Source organism: Misgurnus anguillicaudatus, chromosome 18, assembly GCF_027580225.2.
Source record: "Misgurnus anguillicaudatus chromosome 18, ASM2758022v2, whole genome shotgun sequence".
Taxonomy (NCBI): Eukaryota; Metazoa; Chordata; class Actinopteri; order Cypriniformes; family Cobitidae; genus Misgurnus; species Misgurnus anguillicaudatus.
Genome location: NC_073354.2, coordinates 20143599 through 20163116, shown reverse-complemented (window position 1 = coordinate 20163116; position 19518 = coordinate 20143599). Strand labels below are relative to the sequence as shown.

The 19518-nt window shown below is 36.2% G+C and overlaps 1 protein-coding gene across 1 annotated transcript in view; it reads left to right on the top strand.

The window, feature by feature from the left end:
* The window catches only part of akap12b (A kinase (PRKA) anchor protein 12b), a 65881-nt gene that overhangs the window by 24341 nt on the left and 22022 nt on the right, over positions 1-19518 (top strand). Inside the window, exon 2 of the mRNA XM_055185691.2 lies at positions 18047-18149. Within this exon, the coding sequence (XP_055041666.2) occupies positions 18047-18149 (103 nt within the window). The remainder of the gene's footprint in view (positions 1-18046; positions 18150-19518) is intronic.

The following is a 19518-nucleotide window of genomic DNA, read 5'->3' as shown; positions in this document are numbered from 1 at the left end:
TAAAAGATGTAGAGAACAAAGTACTAATTGAAGTATCCAATTAATGATATTGTAAGACTAAACAGTTGATATCCACATTCACATTGCTAACAAATGTTTTCCCAGATGACAAATACTGTAATTGATATTTGCTTTATATATTTGAGTTTTCAAACAGAAGAAATATTTGTTTGTTTTTTGGGAAACTAAACAATATCCAATTCGGTATGGGAACAAAGAGAAGAATGAGGGTATACATAATCAATGTACTGAATAAGTGGGGTTTAATTTCTGCATTGAACATTATTAAAGTAAACGGCAATCATAAAATATTAAACTTATATAAAAATGTAATGATAATTTTATCAATGGTAACAACACAGCAGATTTGGAAGCTAAAGAAGCCTCAGAATGCCATACAGAAGTAGTGCTTCTATAGTGTTAATACAAAAGCCTTAATTATAATATAGAAGAAAAGAAGAACAAGCTGGATGTTAGGAATATTTTGTGGCACCTAAAGGGGGACAAAGAAAGACATTCAAGACATCTAATGTACACATTGGGGATAAATCATTCTATTGTACAGTAAAATGTTACCTTTCCAGATGGGTGGTTTTAATTTCAAATTAAAAACAGGTATTAAAGAACAAATTAAAATTAAAGATTAAAAAAAATGGGTATTATTCTCCATATTTGAGAAATGGTCTCCATATCTGAATTCAATACTGGTTAAATTTCTGTTCGACAGGTAAAGTTTGTGCCAAGAGTAATGATAAAAAAATAATGATAGAAGAAGTAATCCCTAAATTTAAAACACTATTAGGAATAATTTTAGATAATGGATCAGCATTTATTAAAAACTACAAAGCGAATACTGCAACAGTAAAGAATAAAGGAAAAACTAAAATTACCATAGTGTTTACCATCCTTAATCATAAAAAGTATACCATCCCTTCAAGGTTAAACTCAGCAAAACATGGGAAAGCATGAAACTGAACTGACTGGATGCTTTGTCTCTTGCAATAACGAGTGAAAGACTTCAACTAACACTGCATGGAATGCTTATTGGTCGACCAATGCCAATACCAATGCCAATACCAATGTCTGCGCTATACTATATGTGATAACAAAAATTCATCCCCAAAAAAGGACTTCCTCTGGAACGACTGCAGATGGAGCTTTTGGAACCATTACAAATAAAGATGAGATCTTATGTGATAAAACTAACTGTATGCATAAGCTATTTGTGTGCAGGAAAAAGAAAAGGAGCCTGATGAGGAGATGGAGATAAAATGCCATATTATGCCATGGGATCTAGTGTATCTGAGGGTCTTCAGGAGAGAGTGACATAAACAGGGACCAGGGAGAGCAGCCCTAACAGCAGGCCAAGGGGAAGGAGCACATCTGATGTCATCTGAGCCATTGCACAAAGTTCCTAAAATAGAGCTGAGGAGAAAAGGAGAACCAAAAAACACGATACAGAAGAGGAGAGCTGAGGAGCAGAGGAGAACTTAAACACAATAATGAAGAGGAGAGCTGAGGAAAAGAAAATAGAAAAAAGGACATGAGACAGAAGACAACAACAGAAAAATGACAAGCAATTCAAGTCTACAAAGAGATAAAAGAACGAAGTAATGACCACTCGGGGCATATCAAGCAACAACAACAATGTTAAGAAAAATGTGTAAATGAGAAGTGACTTTCAGGAGCAACAACCACTGAGTGCAAAGCAGGGGAGTTCACAAGCAATACACCTGGACAAAGTTGCTGGTAATGTGTAAAGGACACACAAGGAAAACTTCAAGGAATTAGTCATGAAAATTGAAAAATAAAGCTAATAAGCAGTTTGACAATTATCAGCAACATATTGTAAATTCACACAACTGCAGTCAATAATCAAACTTCTCTTCAATTAACTTTTCACCTATCAGCAAGGATCAGTAACACTTCAGCGAGGACCAGTAACACCAGTGAGAAGTTATTCTACAATAATCTCAGGAGGAACAAAATCTAGATTGAATTCTAAAGAAACCAAAACAACAAGTAGACAAGGACATCAAAAGAAGAAAAAGGACGTCAACGGAAGGAAAAATATATATATATACATTTTGGACATTTTATGGGAAACAACAAAAAAACATAATGAATAGCACAAATGGGTAACTTTCAAAGCTAAGAGAAATTGGTATGAACAATTGCTTATTATGCTCTGAATTACGAAAGGTAATAATAATCAAAAGTCAACATGATATTATAGGGGTGTTCAATTTAACAAAGTGACACATTCTGGTTTAAATATCCATTTTATAGGGCATATTTTGGTAAATAGTCTCAATTTTGGAAAGTTAATAAAAGCATTAAAATAGAAAAAAGGCAGAATAGGAAAAAAAAAATACTAAAGATTATGAATGCTACAGTAAACCTGATGGAACTAAAGATGAGGGATATTTAAAGGGAATATTCTATAACATAGAACTTGAACAAATCAAATAGTAAATTCCAAAAGCTATTATAAATCCTTAATAATTTTGACTTTAGGTATGGAAAGGGTGGACAATGCTAGTATACAGTAAAAAGAATGTGGGAATCAGATCATAGCACTGGACATATGAAGATCAAACAGTAATGTTAGCAGAATTCTTTTGGTTTAATTTTGATTTGATGGGAAATGATAACTTATGGTGGTTTTGCAATTAGAGAAGAAATATATATGTACAAGACTAAGGTTAATTTAAGAAATCATCATGATTATATTGAAGTATATTGAACAAAATACTGAGAAAACAAATGAAAAAAAAACTAAAATAGTTTATCCCTAAATTGGTTTGGTATTACCATATGTTACAATTTAAGCAAGAGATGAGATAAAATCATGGTTAGAATAAATATTGCTTTAATCTAGAATTACTAAATTATATCTACTATAATCAACAAAGGTTTATTAAATTTAACTAATGATGTTTTAACAATTTAAAAAAAAAAAAAAAAAAAAAAACTGAGATACTACAAAGGGGTATAGTTTTATTGTATGGAGATTAATGTTATGCTAAAAATACAACATAGATATTCATTGAAGCTATCAATAAGCTTAAGAGTTTAGGATAGAAACTGCAACAAATACAGGAAGAAAGAATCTTAATGTGGAATTGGTGTGATTTAAAATTAGGAAAATGGGTGATTGGTTTGTCAAATTATCAAAGATATATTTTGGTATGTCAAATGATTCATAGGTTAAATGATGCAAATGATTAAAGGTATAGGTTAAAGGATGAACAGTATCAAAGGTAAAGGATGCAAATTATCAGAGGTTAAGGATTTTAATTGGATGGATTGTTATTTTACTGTGTACTTCCTATTTTGAAACAAATGTTAATGTTGAAATATTAAGATAAAAAGTTACTTCTTATAGGACATTACAAAGTGCATCAAAATGGGTTTTGCAAAAGTTAGAAAATGGTAATACTACATCAGAAAAAGATAATAAGTATTGAAAAGGTATTGACTCATTTCCACTCTTATGATGAATATGAATATTTTTATGAGTTCTAATTTTACAGCAACAATAACATAATCACACAAGTATATTTCATGATCATGAAAGCATGTTAAATTAGGGAGCAGGTTCTTTTACTTCTCCAAGGAGAGGATGTTTGTTCCACACTACACCAAAGTGCGGCAGCATGATTTAGTCATTGGTAAGGGAAAGATGGCTTAGTTAAGCCATTAATTAGCTTAACTTAATTGAACGGGATTATGAAGTTGCACTTTGGGTGAGACTTGTGAAAGTCTCAAAGGGTGGAATGAAGAAGATTTTTTAATTCAGAACTATATCTTTGGTGTACATGGTATTCAGATTTAAATGTGTTTTGCAAGTATGTATGTCTCATGTTTGTAAGCTGAAGACTAGCAGTCTTAAAGACTGCAATGTATGCAGGGTTTAAAATATGGTAACTGAGAGCAGAGCTAAAAATGCATAGGCTGACATTTGGAAGGAATGAAGTTACCACACCTGTCAAACATAAAAACATGCTAAAAACAACTACATGGGAGGGGTTTCAACTTTTAGAGAACTGTATATTAGGTTGAATTCTAAAAAAGACTCTTTAGTTGCTTGGCCACCAACTCGGCCTTATTGTTGTATGCAATAAAGTCATCTTTTGGCAATGGAACCCTCTGCTGAAAATTCTTTTTTGTAATCACTAAAAAATCCACAACAGTTGTTGTCCAAGAAAAGGACATTAATTCGCGTCATCATTAACTTTGGGGTATGTACCTTTTGCATATTGTTAATGTACTAATGCACACTTACACACCAAAGGAAATGTAAAATCGTGAATCGGACCATTGGTGCTCTTTAAAATAAATGTTATCGTCTGTTAGTGTGGACGGTAATATAGTTAATTATCTTAATAATTATTCTTCTTTGTGTGAACAGACCTCAAGTCTTAAATTTTCCCTGGCCTGTCCTTCATTCAATTCATCTTTTTTGAACATAGAGGACTTTGGTAAAGATTAAGATTTGTGGCAGATTATGCTTAAAGCCTCGTTCAGACCACCAGTGACTTTCTCGCTGTGTGTCGCCCATCTCTTTCAATGGGGCGTTTTTTTAATCTGGTTGTCATAAACAAATGAGTACCATCCAATGGACAAGAAAAGGATGACGTGAACTCCACTGTTTTGTGTTACCATTGGTAGTCGCTCATGAAAATCACTCATCATTTGCATAAAGTTAAACTTTTCTTAACTTTTTGCATCGCTGGACACGCCCATACGGTCGTCAACGGTTGCTTTCACTTGTGTCGCCAAGCTTCCATTGAAATTAATGAGATTGCGTTGCTTTGCTACTGCTTGGGATTAAGCAGAATTAAAGCAAAAATATTTGATGAACTTGTAATACCTGCCGTGTGTCAAGGATCTCAGGGATAACAGAGGTGAACCCAAATGCAGACAACAAGGGGTTAACTCAGGATTTTTATTAATAAAGAAAACAGAAAACAAAAATCCACGAGGGGGCAAAACAACAGAAACAAGATAACTTAAACAGGAGTGAACACTAGACAGGACAAGACACAAAAATACACTTAAACACTAAACTAGATACAACAAACACTACTGGACTAGACTACTACGACAGCGTACTCACAGGTATTCAGAACAAACATCAAGGCTGAAGCACGGGACAATGAATACAAGAGGATTAAATAGACCCCTTCAAGGTTTGTAAACATTGAATGACTATCGGGTGCGCGCGCAGCACGGGGTCGAACTGTTCATACCATTTAGGCTTTATAATTTAATCTAACAGTGCTGAAAAATGATGACTTACCTCAAATGAAGTGAGCACTACCAACACAAGTCTCTTTGATCTTTGCATTGTCCCAGTCTGCACGTTAATTGCTTGCAGGCGCAGATGTTGTATTTTTTTGTTTTTGAGATTCTGCATGACTCGCGAAAACTTAACGGAAGACCTGGTGCGATTTTCACAGTCCACGACGTAAGTACGCATTTTTGACGATACCGAATAATACGCAACTGAATCTGCTGTAATGTCTTTTCTGACCCCGACATGCGCAGTGGGAACAGCCTGTGACGTGAACCGTGAAGGGGTCTATAGGGGAGCAAATCAAGAGGGAAACAGGTGATATAAATCAAACAATAATGAGGAGAGGATGACAAGGGAGCGGGGTAAAAGTGACGAGACACGGGAAAAACGTGGTCTAATATAACAATACTAATTCCCCCACACGTTTTCCCACACAAAACATTGTACTGTCAGAACCCTGCCATACTGAACTGGATATTAATACCAAACAAGACTCCGGCAGAATCCTGACACCGTGATCATTATCTTATTTTTGACGGAGATGTCGTTTAGCAGCTTTTGCATCTGAGCTCTTCATATAGACCAGTGATTCTCAATCCTGGTCCTGGAGGTCCACTGCTCTGCACATTTTGTATGTCTCTCTTGTTTAACACAGCTGATTCAAATCATCAGCTCATTAGCAGAGATCTCATTGTCTGTCAGATAAGAGAGACATTCAAAATGTGCAGAGCAGTGGACCTCCAGGACCAGGATTGAGAACCACTGATATAGACTATAGCTTTAATTCCAACAAACCGATCCGGTTTCTCAAAATCCTCATTCTAAACTCCCTATTGTTGTTTCTTCAAAGTACCAGGAGGGTCACGTCCGAACTTCTTTCTTCTTATGATCTGATCCACAGACGAAGGAGGACCCTTGGGTAGAGAGAGGAAAAGAGGTTTATTGTTTCAGAAATCTGGTACGGTCTAGTCAATCTGCTGGAGACACAGGGAGGTCCTGTCCTATTACATTGATGTTTGCTCATGAGGGTGGCCCTAGTGACAGCTGTTTAGTAGGAACGGAAGACTCCCAGTATTGGTGGAAGACAAATAGTGGGTCAGGAAAACCAGGGGATTGAGCACTGGGGTGGCTCACAGTTTGTAACTTTTTCTTATACACAAAGGCAGATATTTATTTAAACAGCATATGTACAAGTTCCTGGAATTAATAACAAAAACCTTCACTTTTTGTTTCTGGCTCCTGTTCGGTGCCAAAAATCTTTCTTATACAAGAGCTAAAGAATTCACCGCATATGCTTTTATAAAACAAAACAGTCCTCAAGCCAAGATGATGGACGTTTTAGCAAAGCGAGCAACTTAATCCCCAGCATCCTCAGAGATATGTGATTTATCAAGTGAAGGTGAAGAAAGGCACAGCTGTCACAAATGTGTTTTTATTAATGCTGTGGCATACATTTGCCACAGTCTAATAAGTTTAGGCAATAAGATGATGTATTTGTTTGCCTTTGAAACCACTTCTTTTCTCCTTTAATAAATGAGAAACAAACGTTTGAAGGGTGGAGTTGTGAGTTTGAAAAGGATTTGTGGACCTTAAAGACTGATCTGATTTAAAGGAGTTTAACTGAGTCGTATCAAAAGTACGAACATTTGAGATGATTCATCCTGCAAGTGTGCCGTATATTTCAAAGACTTACTACTGTAATTATACTCTGATGTACACTGTTTGTGAAAAAGTCTGGCATGTGTGTGTTGCAAGGTCTTGACTAAAAGAGACTGAGGTTTTCTATGTGTTGCCAAAGAATGATTATAACACATCTGTGTTTAGTAGGAGATGATGCATGAAGTTTGTGGTCTTTGAGGCTCCAATAAAGAGTTTGTGTTACCCAAGTGTGTATGTGTGTTTGTGTGCTTAACCCCCTACACAAACACTCCTTTCGTACTTACTGCTGGATGAGTAGTGAACTATTTTTAAAATTCATTTGTGCAGATTAAGTTCATTTAGATGAATTTGTGTGCATCAAACACAGATAAATGCATGATAAAGGGAAACTGTCTGCTGTCTCACTAAGTAAATCTACTCCAGATGGCCACTCACAAAATTGATAAGAATTAAATTTAGCTTCTCAAAAACCGTTTGGAAACATTAATTAAAATTAAACAATCTGCTTGGAATGTCTGTCATGTCTATTAACATTGAAATGACATAAAGCTATATAATATGTTTAGCCTTGGAAGAAAAAGAACTGAAATCAGATTTTTTTGTTGGATATGTTAATGTAGCTGACGACATCTGCATATAGTTCGCTTTTTCGTTATTACCTTAAAATATGCAGCTTAGCCAGCTAAAAAATTTATAAAAGTAACCAGCTGGATATAAACTAATGTAAATAGATGGTAATTATCATCACATTAAACATTTGGGTTGAATTTATCTGCATGTAGTAACTATTTGAGGTACTACTAATATTAGTGTCCTAAACTTATTGACATACTTAGATTAGTACTGTTGTTGATCTGCTAATGCAGCATTTATTCAGCAAATTAATTACTTTATAATGATATAAGCAACGGATGCAACTCGGAACAACTATTGGCATGGATTTTGCTGATTGTTCCACCAATAAACTATCGGTGCCAAATAATCTGCAAAAACAATTAATTGGTCTACCTTTTTTATAGATCTTACAAATTGTTGACACAGTGACCGTTGCATAATGTTGGAACATAATTCGAAAAACACAAGACCAGTTAACAGGTTTATACAGTAGTAGTGGCTATAAGCTTATAAAGTTGCAGATCTCTTCTGATCTGGTACAAAACCAAAAAAAATATAGCTGCAAGCAGCAATTACCAGGGTCAAGCCAAAAAGGGCACAGAAGAAGGTAAATTTGAGTTTGAATAAGCAGATTAAAGAACCTAGGAAAACCTCTTGATTTCAGACGAAAGAATATAACAAAATGTTACAGTGGTGTTAATGAGTCAAAAGAGCCCCCCCATGTCTCTACAATGTTCTGATGCAAAGATATACCTCTTGGAAAACCGGTTGATAAGGTATTCTCATTGGTTGCTAGGGTGTGAATTGACATTCACTAATGATTATACTCCAAGCCATGAAGGAATAATCCATGATTACTCAAGGTTTTAGATGGACTGTTGCAGTAGTTTTAGGTAAAAATTACCATTTTCTATCTCAAAACCACTAGGTGGCGCAATGCCAAAATTGTGCATTCAACCTCAGGTCATGACTGTGTTCTAGACGCAATCTCATTAATTTCAATGGAAGCTTGGCGACACAAGTGAAAGCAACCGTTGACGACCGTATGGGCGTGTCCAGCGATGCAAAAAGTTAAGAAAAGTTTAACTTTATGCAAATGATGAGTGATTTTCATGAGCGACTACCAATGGTAACACAAAACAGTGGAGTTCACGTCATCCTTTTCTTGTCCATTGGATGGTACTCATTTGTTTATGACAACCAGATTAAAAAAACGCCTCATTTAAAGAGATGGGCGACACACAGCGAGAAAGTCCCTGGTGGTCTGAACGAGGCTTTAAGCATAATCTGCCACAGTGATTTTTTACCAAAGTCCTCTATGTTCACAAAAGATGAATTGAATGAAGGACAGGCCAGGGAAAATTTAAGACTTGAGGTCTGTTCACACAAATCTAGAAAATCTAGCAATTTTCATGACTATACACTTTAGTTTATCGAAGAAACAATTATATGACCATAGGGCTTGCTTGATATCAAAGGTTTTGTTGTATAAGGCCAACTAGTGGTGCAAGAATAAAAAATTTTTTTTTGCCTCAGACTCTGCTCTTACATCATCAAATCTGGTGTAAAAATCACATTGCGTTGGGAAGTTATAACCATTTATGTGTAAAAAACAAAATTTGAAGGTCATTTTTCGTTTTTTGCAATTTTTGGCCATTTTTAATGGAAATTTTAATATAACGCCAATAGAGTTTTTTGTTCAGAAGGTAATGTTATGTTCGCCCTATGGTGGTTTTGAGTCGATCGGAATACGCTCGCGGAGATATTCGCGTGTTTTTTAAGTGCTTTTTTGCTGCGCAGGGCTAACCGTAAGGCAAATTCTGGCATGTTTTTTATCGTTGGACTCGGCAACTATGAAAATACGTCCCGTGAAAATACGTCAAAGTTAAAGGCGGGTAAATCATAAGTCTGACCACTAGGTGGTGCTGTGACGAAACTCTGCATGCACCCTTAATTCCTGACTGGCATTAAAACTACCAAGTGTCGTGTCAATAGACATAAGTTTGGGGAAGATACAGCCTCAAATAAATTTTTTCGCACGCTACGAAAATTTTTGTTGACGTGGTTTATGGAAACAGATTGGCGAATCAACACAAATTCCAAAACTTTTTGCCCTGAGTGTCTCTAGATGCTACATATCGGTTTTCGTGGCAATCGGTCAAAAGCTCTAGGACGAGTTCGCAAAAGTAAGTTTTACGAATAATTAAAAATGGGGAAAATTTTTTCATGACAGAAAATTACGTCATGGGGTCGAATGATCTTGAGCCAAGGAATCAAAGTAAATAAAATATATGGGATGCCTTCTTTCCAGTACACTGAAAAAATACTGAAAATAAAAAAGGGTTATTTTAACCCAGCATTGGGTCAAGAAAACACAAGCCTAGTCATTGGGTTAAATTAATCAGAAAATGTTTATATTTGACATTAAATTAAATCAAATTATAATGTATATTTGGGTTAAAACAATCCAGCATTTTGAGTTGAAACAAGACGCCTCGTCCCTTTTTGACGCAAAAAAAACGTTAAATGTTTTGACGTTAAAAAAAGAACCCAACATTTTTTAGAGTATATTGGTACAAACGCTCAAATCTCAACCTGGGGAAATTAACTCAAAATCCACAAGTCTATGCAAAGTGAAAACAAAATATTACCCAGGTTATATTGAATATGGATGAATAAACATGGTTGGTGCCAAGCACAATGTGTCTTATGCAATGAATAACTTCCTACAGAGAACATGAAACCATTGGAATGTCATATAAACAATGTCACAGTTAATGATTTTGCATATTTTTGGGTGTATTCGGTTTACTATGGTAAATATCTGTGGATAACGGCTTAAACAAAGCAAATGATAAGTGTAATAGAATTTATAGTCACTAAAAATTAGTGGAAATCATAAACCCGATTGGGTTATAACAAGTACATTATAATCACTGACTGTGGCCTATTATGCCCAATACACAATTGCACTGTGCCTGGAACTGTTTATCATCTATTTTACTTTTATTTTTTTACATTATTTCAAAATCATCTGACATTCCTCCTGTCTCTTTTATGTGATCAACTGTCAAACCTTGTTCATTCATCTGACACTATTCTTGTATTGGATTGAATTGGTTAGGTCTGCCCGAGTACACAGTTCTTCAGTCACGATTCACCTGTCTGATACATTCAACATCAGTTAACAATCTGTTGATTTTGGATGTAAAATCTTTCTTCCTTGTAGCCTCCTTTGATAACAGATTCTATCATGTTTCCTTTCCACCTTTTATGCAGCTCAGAGCGCTGTTATTGTCTGTCTGCAGCTCTCTTAGCTTGATAAACACATTAGACTATCTCTCTTATCACTCCTGCACTGACGTTGAATGGCTTTGCATCTATATACCGTCTCCGACTGCAGCTCTACAATCACAAGTGATCTCAGTCTGACTCTCTAACCTCTCAGCTTGGAAGGCTTGTCATTATGACCTCACTTTCAGCTCTTCCCCTCAATGCGCTCTCAAGAGTTGCCAGAATCAGATTAAACCCCTTTTTTGGCATGCAATGGATCCAAAGGGCTGCACTCTGTAAGGCCACGGCTGAACAACGCATCAGCACATATATCACTGATGTCCAATTACCTAGAGATCTTCATCTTTCTGTCTAGGTGTAGAAACCATCCATGCGGTCCATTGATGAAATAGCGCCCCCTATATGCAGTTAGGAATGCACTTACTGACTTTGTTAAAAATTATATTTCCTCAAGTCTAATAAGGAAAGTACAGTATTATGGTATGTTTTCTGGGATGATATTTAATATTGAAATGCACACCGTAAAATGTGTAAAATTAATTTGGTTTAAATGTGAAGCGATAAAGAGGTGTCCACATGCCATCTTCTGTATTCATTCTGCAATTCAGTTCTCATCAGCCAGAGGTCAAAGAGCAAAGGTTAACAGGCAGAGATAAATTATGACCCCAAGTCGATTTTTACTACCCTGTATGAGGCGTAGTGTGGGTATATGTGAGACATTTTAAATGCATACAGTGGAGTTTAAAATTGAGACCACTACTGAGATAATTTATATGATTTATTATAAGGCTTCTAGTCAGTAGGCAACAGCTTTAAAAAATTTGTGTAATACTGAACCAAAGTTAAACAAATGTGTTTTTATAAAGCACAAACCTTTAGCAGTATTATTTATTACAGTAATAATAAAAAAACACATAAATATATATAAAATGGACTCTTATGGTGTTGAAATATATGTATTATGTAGCATGGGTTATTATAACATGTTGCTGACAGATATGTTACCTTTGGCTTTCAGTTTTATGAGATAGTTAAGAATATGATATATAGTGATGTCTGTAGTTTACACCCCACTGAAGGTCTTTCCTCAAACAGCAATTCCTCTTAAGGTCTAATGTATTTCACATTACAGTTTAAGACCTTTAAGCCACACTGTGACATGACGGCTCAACTACTCTGTAAAATATCTAAAGCATCTAACTGTACCCACACTGATTGCCCATAAAGGCTCAAATTAAATAAGTGTCTCAGATCGAAAACTTAATTTTAAACAGTCCAAAATGTGCAATGAGAAACTTCTGGTCACAGATTAATCAGGTGGACAGATGACATATGAAAGCCATCTGGAGTATTTGACTGTATAGATGTTTAAGAGGGCATGAATACTCCTTTCCTTCACTGTCTCGTTCTCTCCAGCAGAAAAGAGATTTGCAATCCCTCTGCGGAGTGATTTGTGGGATAGACAGACGCCCCTGAACCTCTGATCTGCAGGAGTGACCAGTGAAAGGAGGGGGAAACAGGAATCTGACAGCTGTGTGCAATATAGAGCAGCAGGACATGAAATCGTGTGAAACGTGAATGTATTATGAAGATAGTGGAAGTTAAAAGCTTTAGAAAAGAAATTAATAAAAGCAAACATTGCTTGGATACTGTATTGTTGTACAGCATAAATATGCCCAAATGTTGGACTACAAGGCAAGTCACAAATCACATTAATGACAACACACCTGATGTCACACCCCTCACACAACAACTGTGGTGCCATAAAGACAAGATTGTGTTTACCTTTAGTTATTTCAGTTAAACAACTGTCAGTTAAATACACACATTGTTTCAGTTTCTGTTGGGTTGAGCAGTTGTTAAAGGTCTTGGGTGATTTAGGACATGTAGGTGTGAAGTGTGTCAGAAAGCCAAGAGAGTAACAGCTTCACAGGCCACGAGATCTGATGTAAGTTATTACGACTAAATCAACTAGGCAATATTCGGTTACTCTTAACAAAATCAAAATTCATTTTTAAGAGTAAAAACAAATTGAGTTGAACTAAGGAGTGTGCATGCATGACCCATTTAAAGAAATACAGCATTTTCAATACATCATTTTAATTTAGTTGTGATTTAATGTAGATTTTAACAGTCTGTACTTTAGTTGAAATATTTTGGAGACCTGATTTAAGTAATTTTTTATATCATTAATGTAAAGTCATTAAAATGTCTAGAAAATGCACATCACATCAGGGCTCCAGACAAACTTTTCCATGGTTGCATTGGTGCATTTCCATGTTTTTAACTTGAAAAAGGTGCTAAATAACTTGGTGCACTGTTTTCATATGAGATTGAATGGGGATTTAAAGAAATAGTCTACTCATTTTCAATATTAAAATATGTTATTACCTTAACTAAGAATTGTTGATACATCCCTCTATCATCTGTGTGCGTGCACGTAAGCGCTGGAGAGCGCTGCGACGCTTCGATAGCATTTAGCTTAGCCCCATTCATTCAATGGTACCAATCAGAGATAAAGTTAGAAGTGACCAAACACATCAACATTTTTCCTATTTATGACGAGTAGTTATACGAGCAAGTTTGGTGGTACAAAATAAAACGTAGCGCTTTTCTAAGCGGATTTAAAAGAGGAACTATATTTTATGGCGTAATAGCACTTTTGGGAGTACTTCGACTCGCCTGAAAAGTCCGCTCCCCTTCTCACTCTCATAATGGGAGAGGGAGGGTGTTACTGCGCCGAGTCGAAGTACTCCCAAAAGTGCTATTACGCCATAAAATATAGTTCCTCTTTTAAATCCGCTTAGAAAAGCGCTACGTTTTATTTTGCACCACCAAACTTGCTCGTATAACTACTCGTCTTAAATAGGAAAAACGTTGATGTGTTTGGTCACTTCTAACTTTATCTCTGATTGGTAGCATTGAATGAATGGGGCTAAGCTAAATGCTATCGAAGCGTCGCAGCGCGCTCCAGCGCTAACGTGCACGCACACAGATGATAGAGGGATGTATCAACAATTCTTAGTTAAGGTAATAACATATTTTAATATTGAAAATGAGTAGACTATTCCTTTAAGTGATCACAAATTCTTGACGGTTTCTTAGGGGGGCTGGGGAAAAAATTTCAGGAGGCTAAAGCCCACCTAAAATGGGCCTAGTGATGGCACAACCTATCAGTTGTCCTAGACGTGATGCAGCGGGTTACAACTTTAACAACCTCAACAACAGCTTTAAACAGTGATGTTTAAAAATACTGTATATGAGAAGATGCTTTAATGCAACTCATCGAGACGGGGAGAGAGATGATAATGAAATTACAATCAAAAAGACAAATGTTTACATTTTTCTCAAAAGCAATGTTTTTTTTTTATATATGATAATAAAACAATAACAAATAATGGTATAATTTTTTGTTTTTATGCATCGATGCAGAATTCCTTCACGTCAGCATCGCAATGCATTGATTCAATTATTATATTTCACAACTCTGCAGTGCACTCGCGCAAATGCGGCCACATCAAATTTTAAGTCGCACATTCTCAAAAAATGGTCACAGTCTGAAGCCCTGCACATCTATCATTTCTGTAGGCCTGAATTTTAAAACCATTTTTAAAGGGCAATGGTGTAAAGTCGAATGAGTGAGGGGATGAAACAGAGGTTTGATGAAGGAATTTGGGTGGGGCTGCCCCCATCAGGATGGTATTTTGTGAAGTGCCCTTGGAATGTCGGGAATGACTGTCATGAGATAGTACTGGGGGTTGGAGGCCAGAAAGGGTTAAAAGGGCACCTGCTGGACTTCTGTCAAAGCTGGAAAAGGCTCGTGTTTATTTCTGGCACTAAAAATAAATCAACTTTCCTAATGCAATTGCATTGCAAACATACCTTTGCAAAGAGTCTTTTGTGATTCCTGTTACATGTACGTTACATTAGTGCTTTTGGCTGACACGTTTATACATTTTTAAGTGCATGCATTCTGTGGGACTCAATGCTCTACCAGTTGAAATGTACAGATATTGTTCTGTTTAAAATTTAAAGGCTTAAAAACCTTTCAATTCATAAACCTGTTTTTATGATTTTGTATTTGGGGCGGTTTCCCGAACAGAGTTTAGGTTAATCCATGACTAGGCCTTATTTATATTAGGTCATTTAAGAAGCTTTTACAAACATACCTAACAAAAAACACTACAGATGTGCATCTTAAGACAAAACAGTGTCACTGGTATATGTTAAAATTAAACAGGACAAGGTGTTTTTAAATGAAAGCAGCTCAAACATGCATGTTAGTCTGGGACTAGGATAAACCCTCTCCGGGAAAACGCCCCGTTATGATATAACCCTACAAATTATGCATTAACTGTTTTCTCAGAACTTTATATATTTTCGTTGACTCCAAATATCAAACAGAGATTAAGTAACACACATTGTTTGATAAACATATCTTGCATACAGTTATCCTATATAACCTTTTTAGATCATGATCCTGCCCAACTGGCTCCAAAATGTAATAGACAGTCTACAGTCAAGATTTAGGTCATTCTGAAATATTTAATGTACCTGAGGGAATCACGAATGCGTAGTTAGATAGACCATCTAAACCCACAAAACATTCTTGAGTCAGCCAGATAGGTCATCTCTCTTTGATTCTTCTCTTCCTCGTCTTCCCCCATCTGTTCCCTATAGCAAGCTAAATTTGATTCATTACGTAGCTAATGCAACAGATGACAGTGAAATTTTAACTGAATGTAAGATCATCCCAAATCTTAGTGCTTCACTTTAGGGCACAAGGTACATGCCAAACTCTAGATCAGGGGTTTTCAAACTGTGTGTCGGGACCCGCACAGTGGGATAAGGTGGGTCACACAAAGTCCATACCTGTCAACCCTACAATTTTTCCCGGGATTCTCCTGTATTTTACCTTTTTTCCCCCGCCATCATCCCATTTAAATAATTTCCGGTTTTTCTCCCGTCTTTCTATAGAAAAATATCACTTAAACGACAACCGCCAGTGAAACAAGAAGAAGAAAAGCTTCCCGAGGAAGGGTGGAGTCGCGCGCCAAGCTACGACCGTCACACACATTTGTGCGCACGCCTACCAGCATACACAAACTCGCACATTCGGGCTGATGCATGTGGCGGGGTGTGCGTTTTTGTAATTTTGCGTGTAGGGAAAAATCCCACTGGGCGAACTTGTGCTTTACTACTTGACTCAGACCTATGTGTATAACAAGTCACTTGCAGATGCAAGAAAGCCATACAAACAATTATTTTCCTGCTTAGTATCTAACAATTCTTGTCTTGTTTTTAGTACAAATATCTAAAAATTCTTGTCTTGTTTTCAGTAAAAATATCAAATCTAAGTGAATTTGTGATTAAAATAAGCAAGAAAATCTGCCAATAGGGTATGAAAATGTTACATTCATTATTCTTGAATTAAGTCTTTTAGAAAAAAGAAAAGTTTTTGTACCCTATTGGCAGTTTTTTTCTGCTTGTTTTAAACACAAATTCACTTAATTGGATTTTTTTGTCTAAAAACTAGACTTTAGAAAATACATTTTAATTTAAGAACTGTTTTGCTTTTGTACTGAAAGCAAAACAAAAATAGTAAGAAAGCCATTTTTTGCAGTTTACCCATCCACTCCCTTGCTTAGTGGTGAAAACCACTAGTGGGGGGGGGGGGTTTGTGGTGTTAGGGTTCGGGAAATTTCCCTTATTTTCAAATCCCAATGTTTACAGGCAGGGCTTGACATTAACCGCACCAACCCGCCAATTGCGGGTTTTAATATAATTTTTGGCAGGTTGAATATATTTTTTTTGTAGTTTTCTTATGCGAAATGATAAACAATGCGTAATACGACACTGGGAAACTCCAACTCCCATGAGCACTCCCTGCACCCAGCGCAACATATATTAGGGGTTATTTACCATAGAGAGCTCGAGCGCTGATGGATTTGCAAATGCATGGGATGCATACACGTCTGAGCGCATACACACACTTTTGGAAAGATAAAACAATTGCATGGAAGTGATTGAAGAGACTTAAAGTGTGTGCACTCTCTCTGGACAAGAGCTGAGAGAAATTCATAGCGCATACCTGAATGCACACGTCTCAGTTTTGTCCAAAGTCAAGGGAAACCCGCGAGCAAAGAGGTTTGCAGAATTTTCATTTTAAAGTGAACTGTCCCTTTAAATCATATACAAAATATTTTACCAACAACAAAAGTGTGGCCAGTAAAAATGCTGAGTGGCTAGTAACTTTGAAAAACAACTAGCCACTTTGGCTAGTGAGCAAAAAAGTTAATGTCAAGGCCTGCAAAGTTGATTTGCAGTTCTGGTGAATTGCAATCCATAAAAAAAAACAAATTAGTCCAATTAATGACTAGCAATGACAATGCTTTAGTTATTATTTTATATTTCCATTTTTATTTCCATTTAAAAATATGTTGGTGGGTCCAAGGAACCACTGCTCTAGATGGTGCCCAGTTACAGAAAATGCTTAAAAAGGCTTTGGCCTTGGGGGGGCCAGTCTTGTCTAAGTTTAACAAGTTTATCTTTGTGCCGCAAGTGGTTTGGAGACAATTGGAGACTATTTATACTGATACATATTTCTAACATATTATGAAATTATGTATATTTTATTAACAAACAAACAATTTGTAAATACCTTAGTGTTGCAGATGACCAGTCTGGGTCTCCATTAACAGTATTCATGCACCAGCATTCAATGTGCACTTGTGCTGTATGTGTTCATGTCTGTTTGCATTTTGACCCAAAACTGAAATAAAGCAAGAAAATGTTGTGTAAATTTGATTTTTTAAAACTGTGAGATTCTTTTCAAGTTTGATATTATCAGGGTATTGTTGTGCATCAACGCAGCTCATGCGGTGCAGATTGTTATTGTTAGAATTTAATTTGAACCATGTAATGTTGCGGTTCCCTAATAAACTTTTCATCCAACTATGACGAGTGTAACAGAAATACCTTAAGGACTTGTCATCATGACTGCTGATTACAAAACAGAATGAATATATGGATTATTAAATGTAAAAGCCAATTGAATGCAGATGTTTGGCACAAGTTTGATGTTGCACAGATGTATTGCATCTTGTATTGACACAACATTAGTTGCCAAAGAATTAACTGTTGGTAGAAAATAAACTCTTTTTTTCTCTTCTTTAGCCTCTTCAAAAGAACGGACAGATCTCTATCTCCAGTCTTAACGGAAAGACAGACGATCAATCAGAATATAATGGTCACACAGAGGATAACCCCCCAGCTGAAGGTATGTGTGATATCTTGTATGTCCTCATGTGCTTGTGTGTGTGTCTGATTTGACCACCCAGTGTTAGGGGTCTCTGTGTGTGTGAGGCTTAAGATTTGATTTGTATCTCTTCTACTGTGTGCCCTGCTAAACCTTCCCATAATCCTCACCTAACCTAGAGTCCAGAACACCTACATAGAGGCTACACTTACTGGACACCAACCTAGACCCCCTATTCCTTCCTGTAGCTCTAAGCAATAATCCATGATACTGTGTTTACTCACATTGTTTATTTGTGTTCTTTCTATGCTTTTATCCCTGAAAGACCACCTAGATGTTTCCTCCCAATAATATTTAGCAAGCCATGACCTAGTCGGCCTCTTAAGGAGACTTGTGCATGTTTTTAATAAGCTGACCTCATTGCATGTCTAGATATGCCTGGTGACCTCAGAAGAGCTGTGGAGATTTAATACCCTACCTTACTTTGTTATGCTCATACGGAGTCATTTATCACAAATCAAAGAAAACAATGAATGAGATGAAATAATACTATGTTATTCCCAAAATCTGTGCAGAACTGCTACAATCTTACAATTGTTTCTGTGTCATTTATATATGTTGTTAAATTGTGTAGCAAATAAGATCCCTAAAAGTTCATTTAAGATACAAAGAGCAAGAATGAGGCTGTATTGTCAAATAATTTGTGCAATATCAAGGCCAAATCTAACACAACAGACACACACAAATTAAAAGCAACAATTCCTTCATGTAGTATTTGCTTTTAAAGGTACACTCCACTTTTTTTAAAAATATAAAAATTTTCCAGCTCTCGTAGAGTTAAACATTAGATTTTTACCGTTTTGGAATCCATTCAGCTGATCTCCGGGTCTGGCGCTAACACTTTTAGCATAGCCCAGCACAATCCATTGAATCCGACCAGACCACCAGCATCACGCTAAAAAACAACCAAAGAGTTTCGATATTTAAACTTGACTCTTAGTTACGTTGTGTACTAAGACCGCCGGAAAATTTAAAGTTGCGATTTTCTAGGCCGATATGGATAGGAACTATACTCTCATTCTGGCGTAATAAACAAGGACTTTGCTGATGTAACATGGCTGCAGCAGGCGTAGTGATATTACGCACTGCCCGAAAATAATTCCCTGCTATTGAAAGTAACTACAGAAGAGTCAAGTTGTAAATAGGAAAAATATCGAAACTCTTTGTTTATTTTTTTGCGCAATGCTAATGGTCTAATTAGATTCAATACATTGTGCTAAGCTATGCTAAAAGTGCTAGAGCCAGACCCGGAGATCAGCTGAATGGATTCCAAAATGGTAAAAATCAAATGTTTAACTCTAGTGGTGCTTGAAAATTAGCATATTTTCAA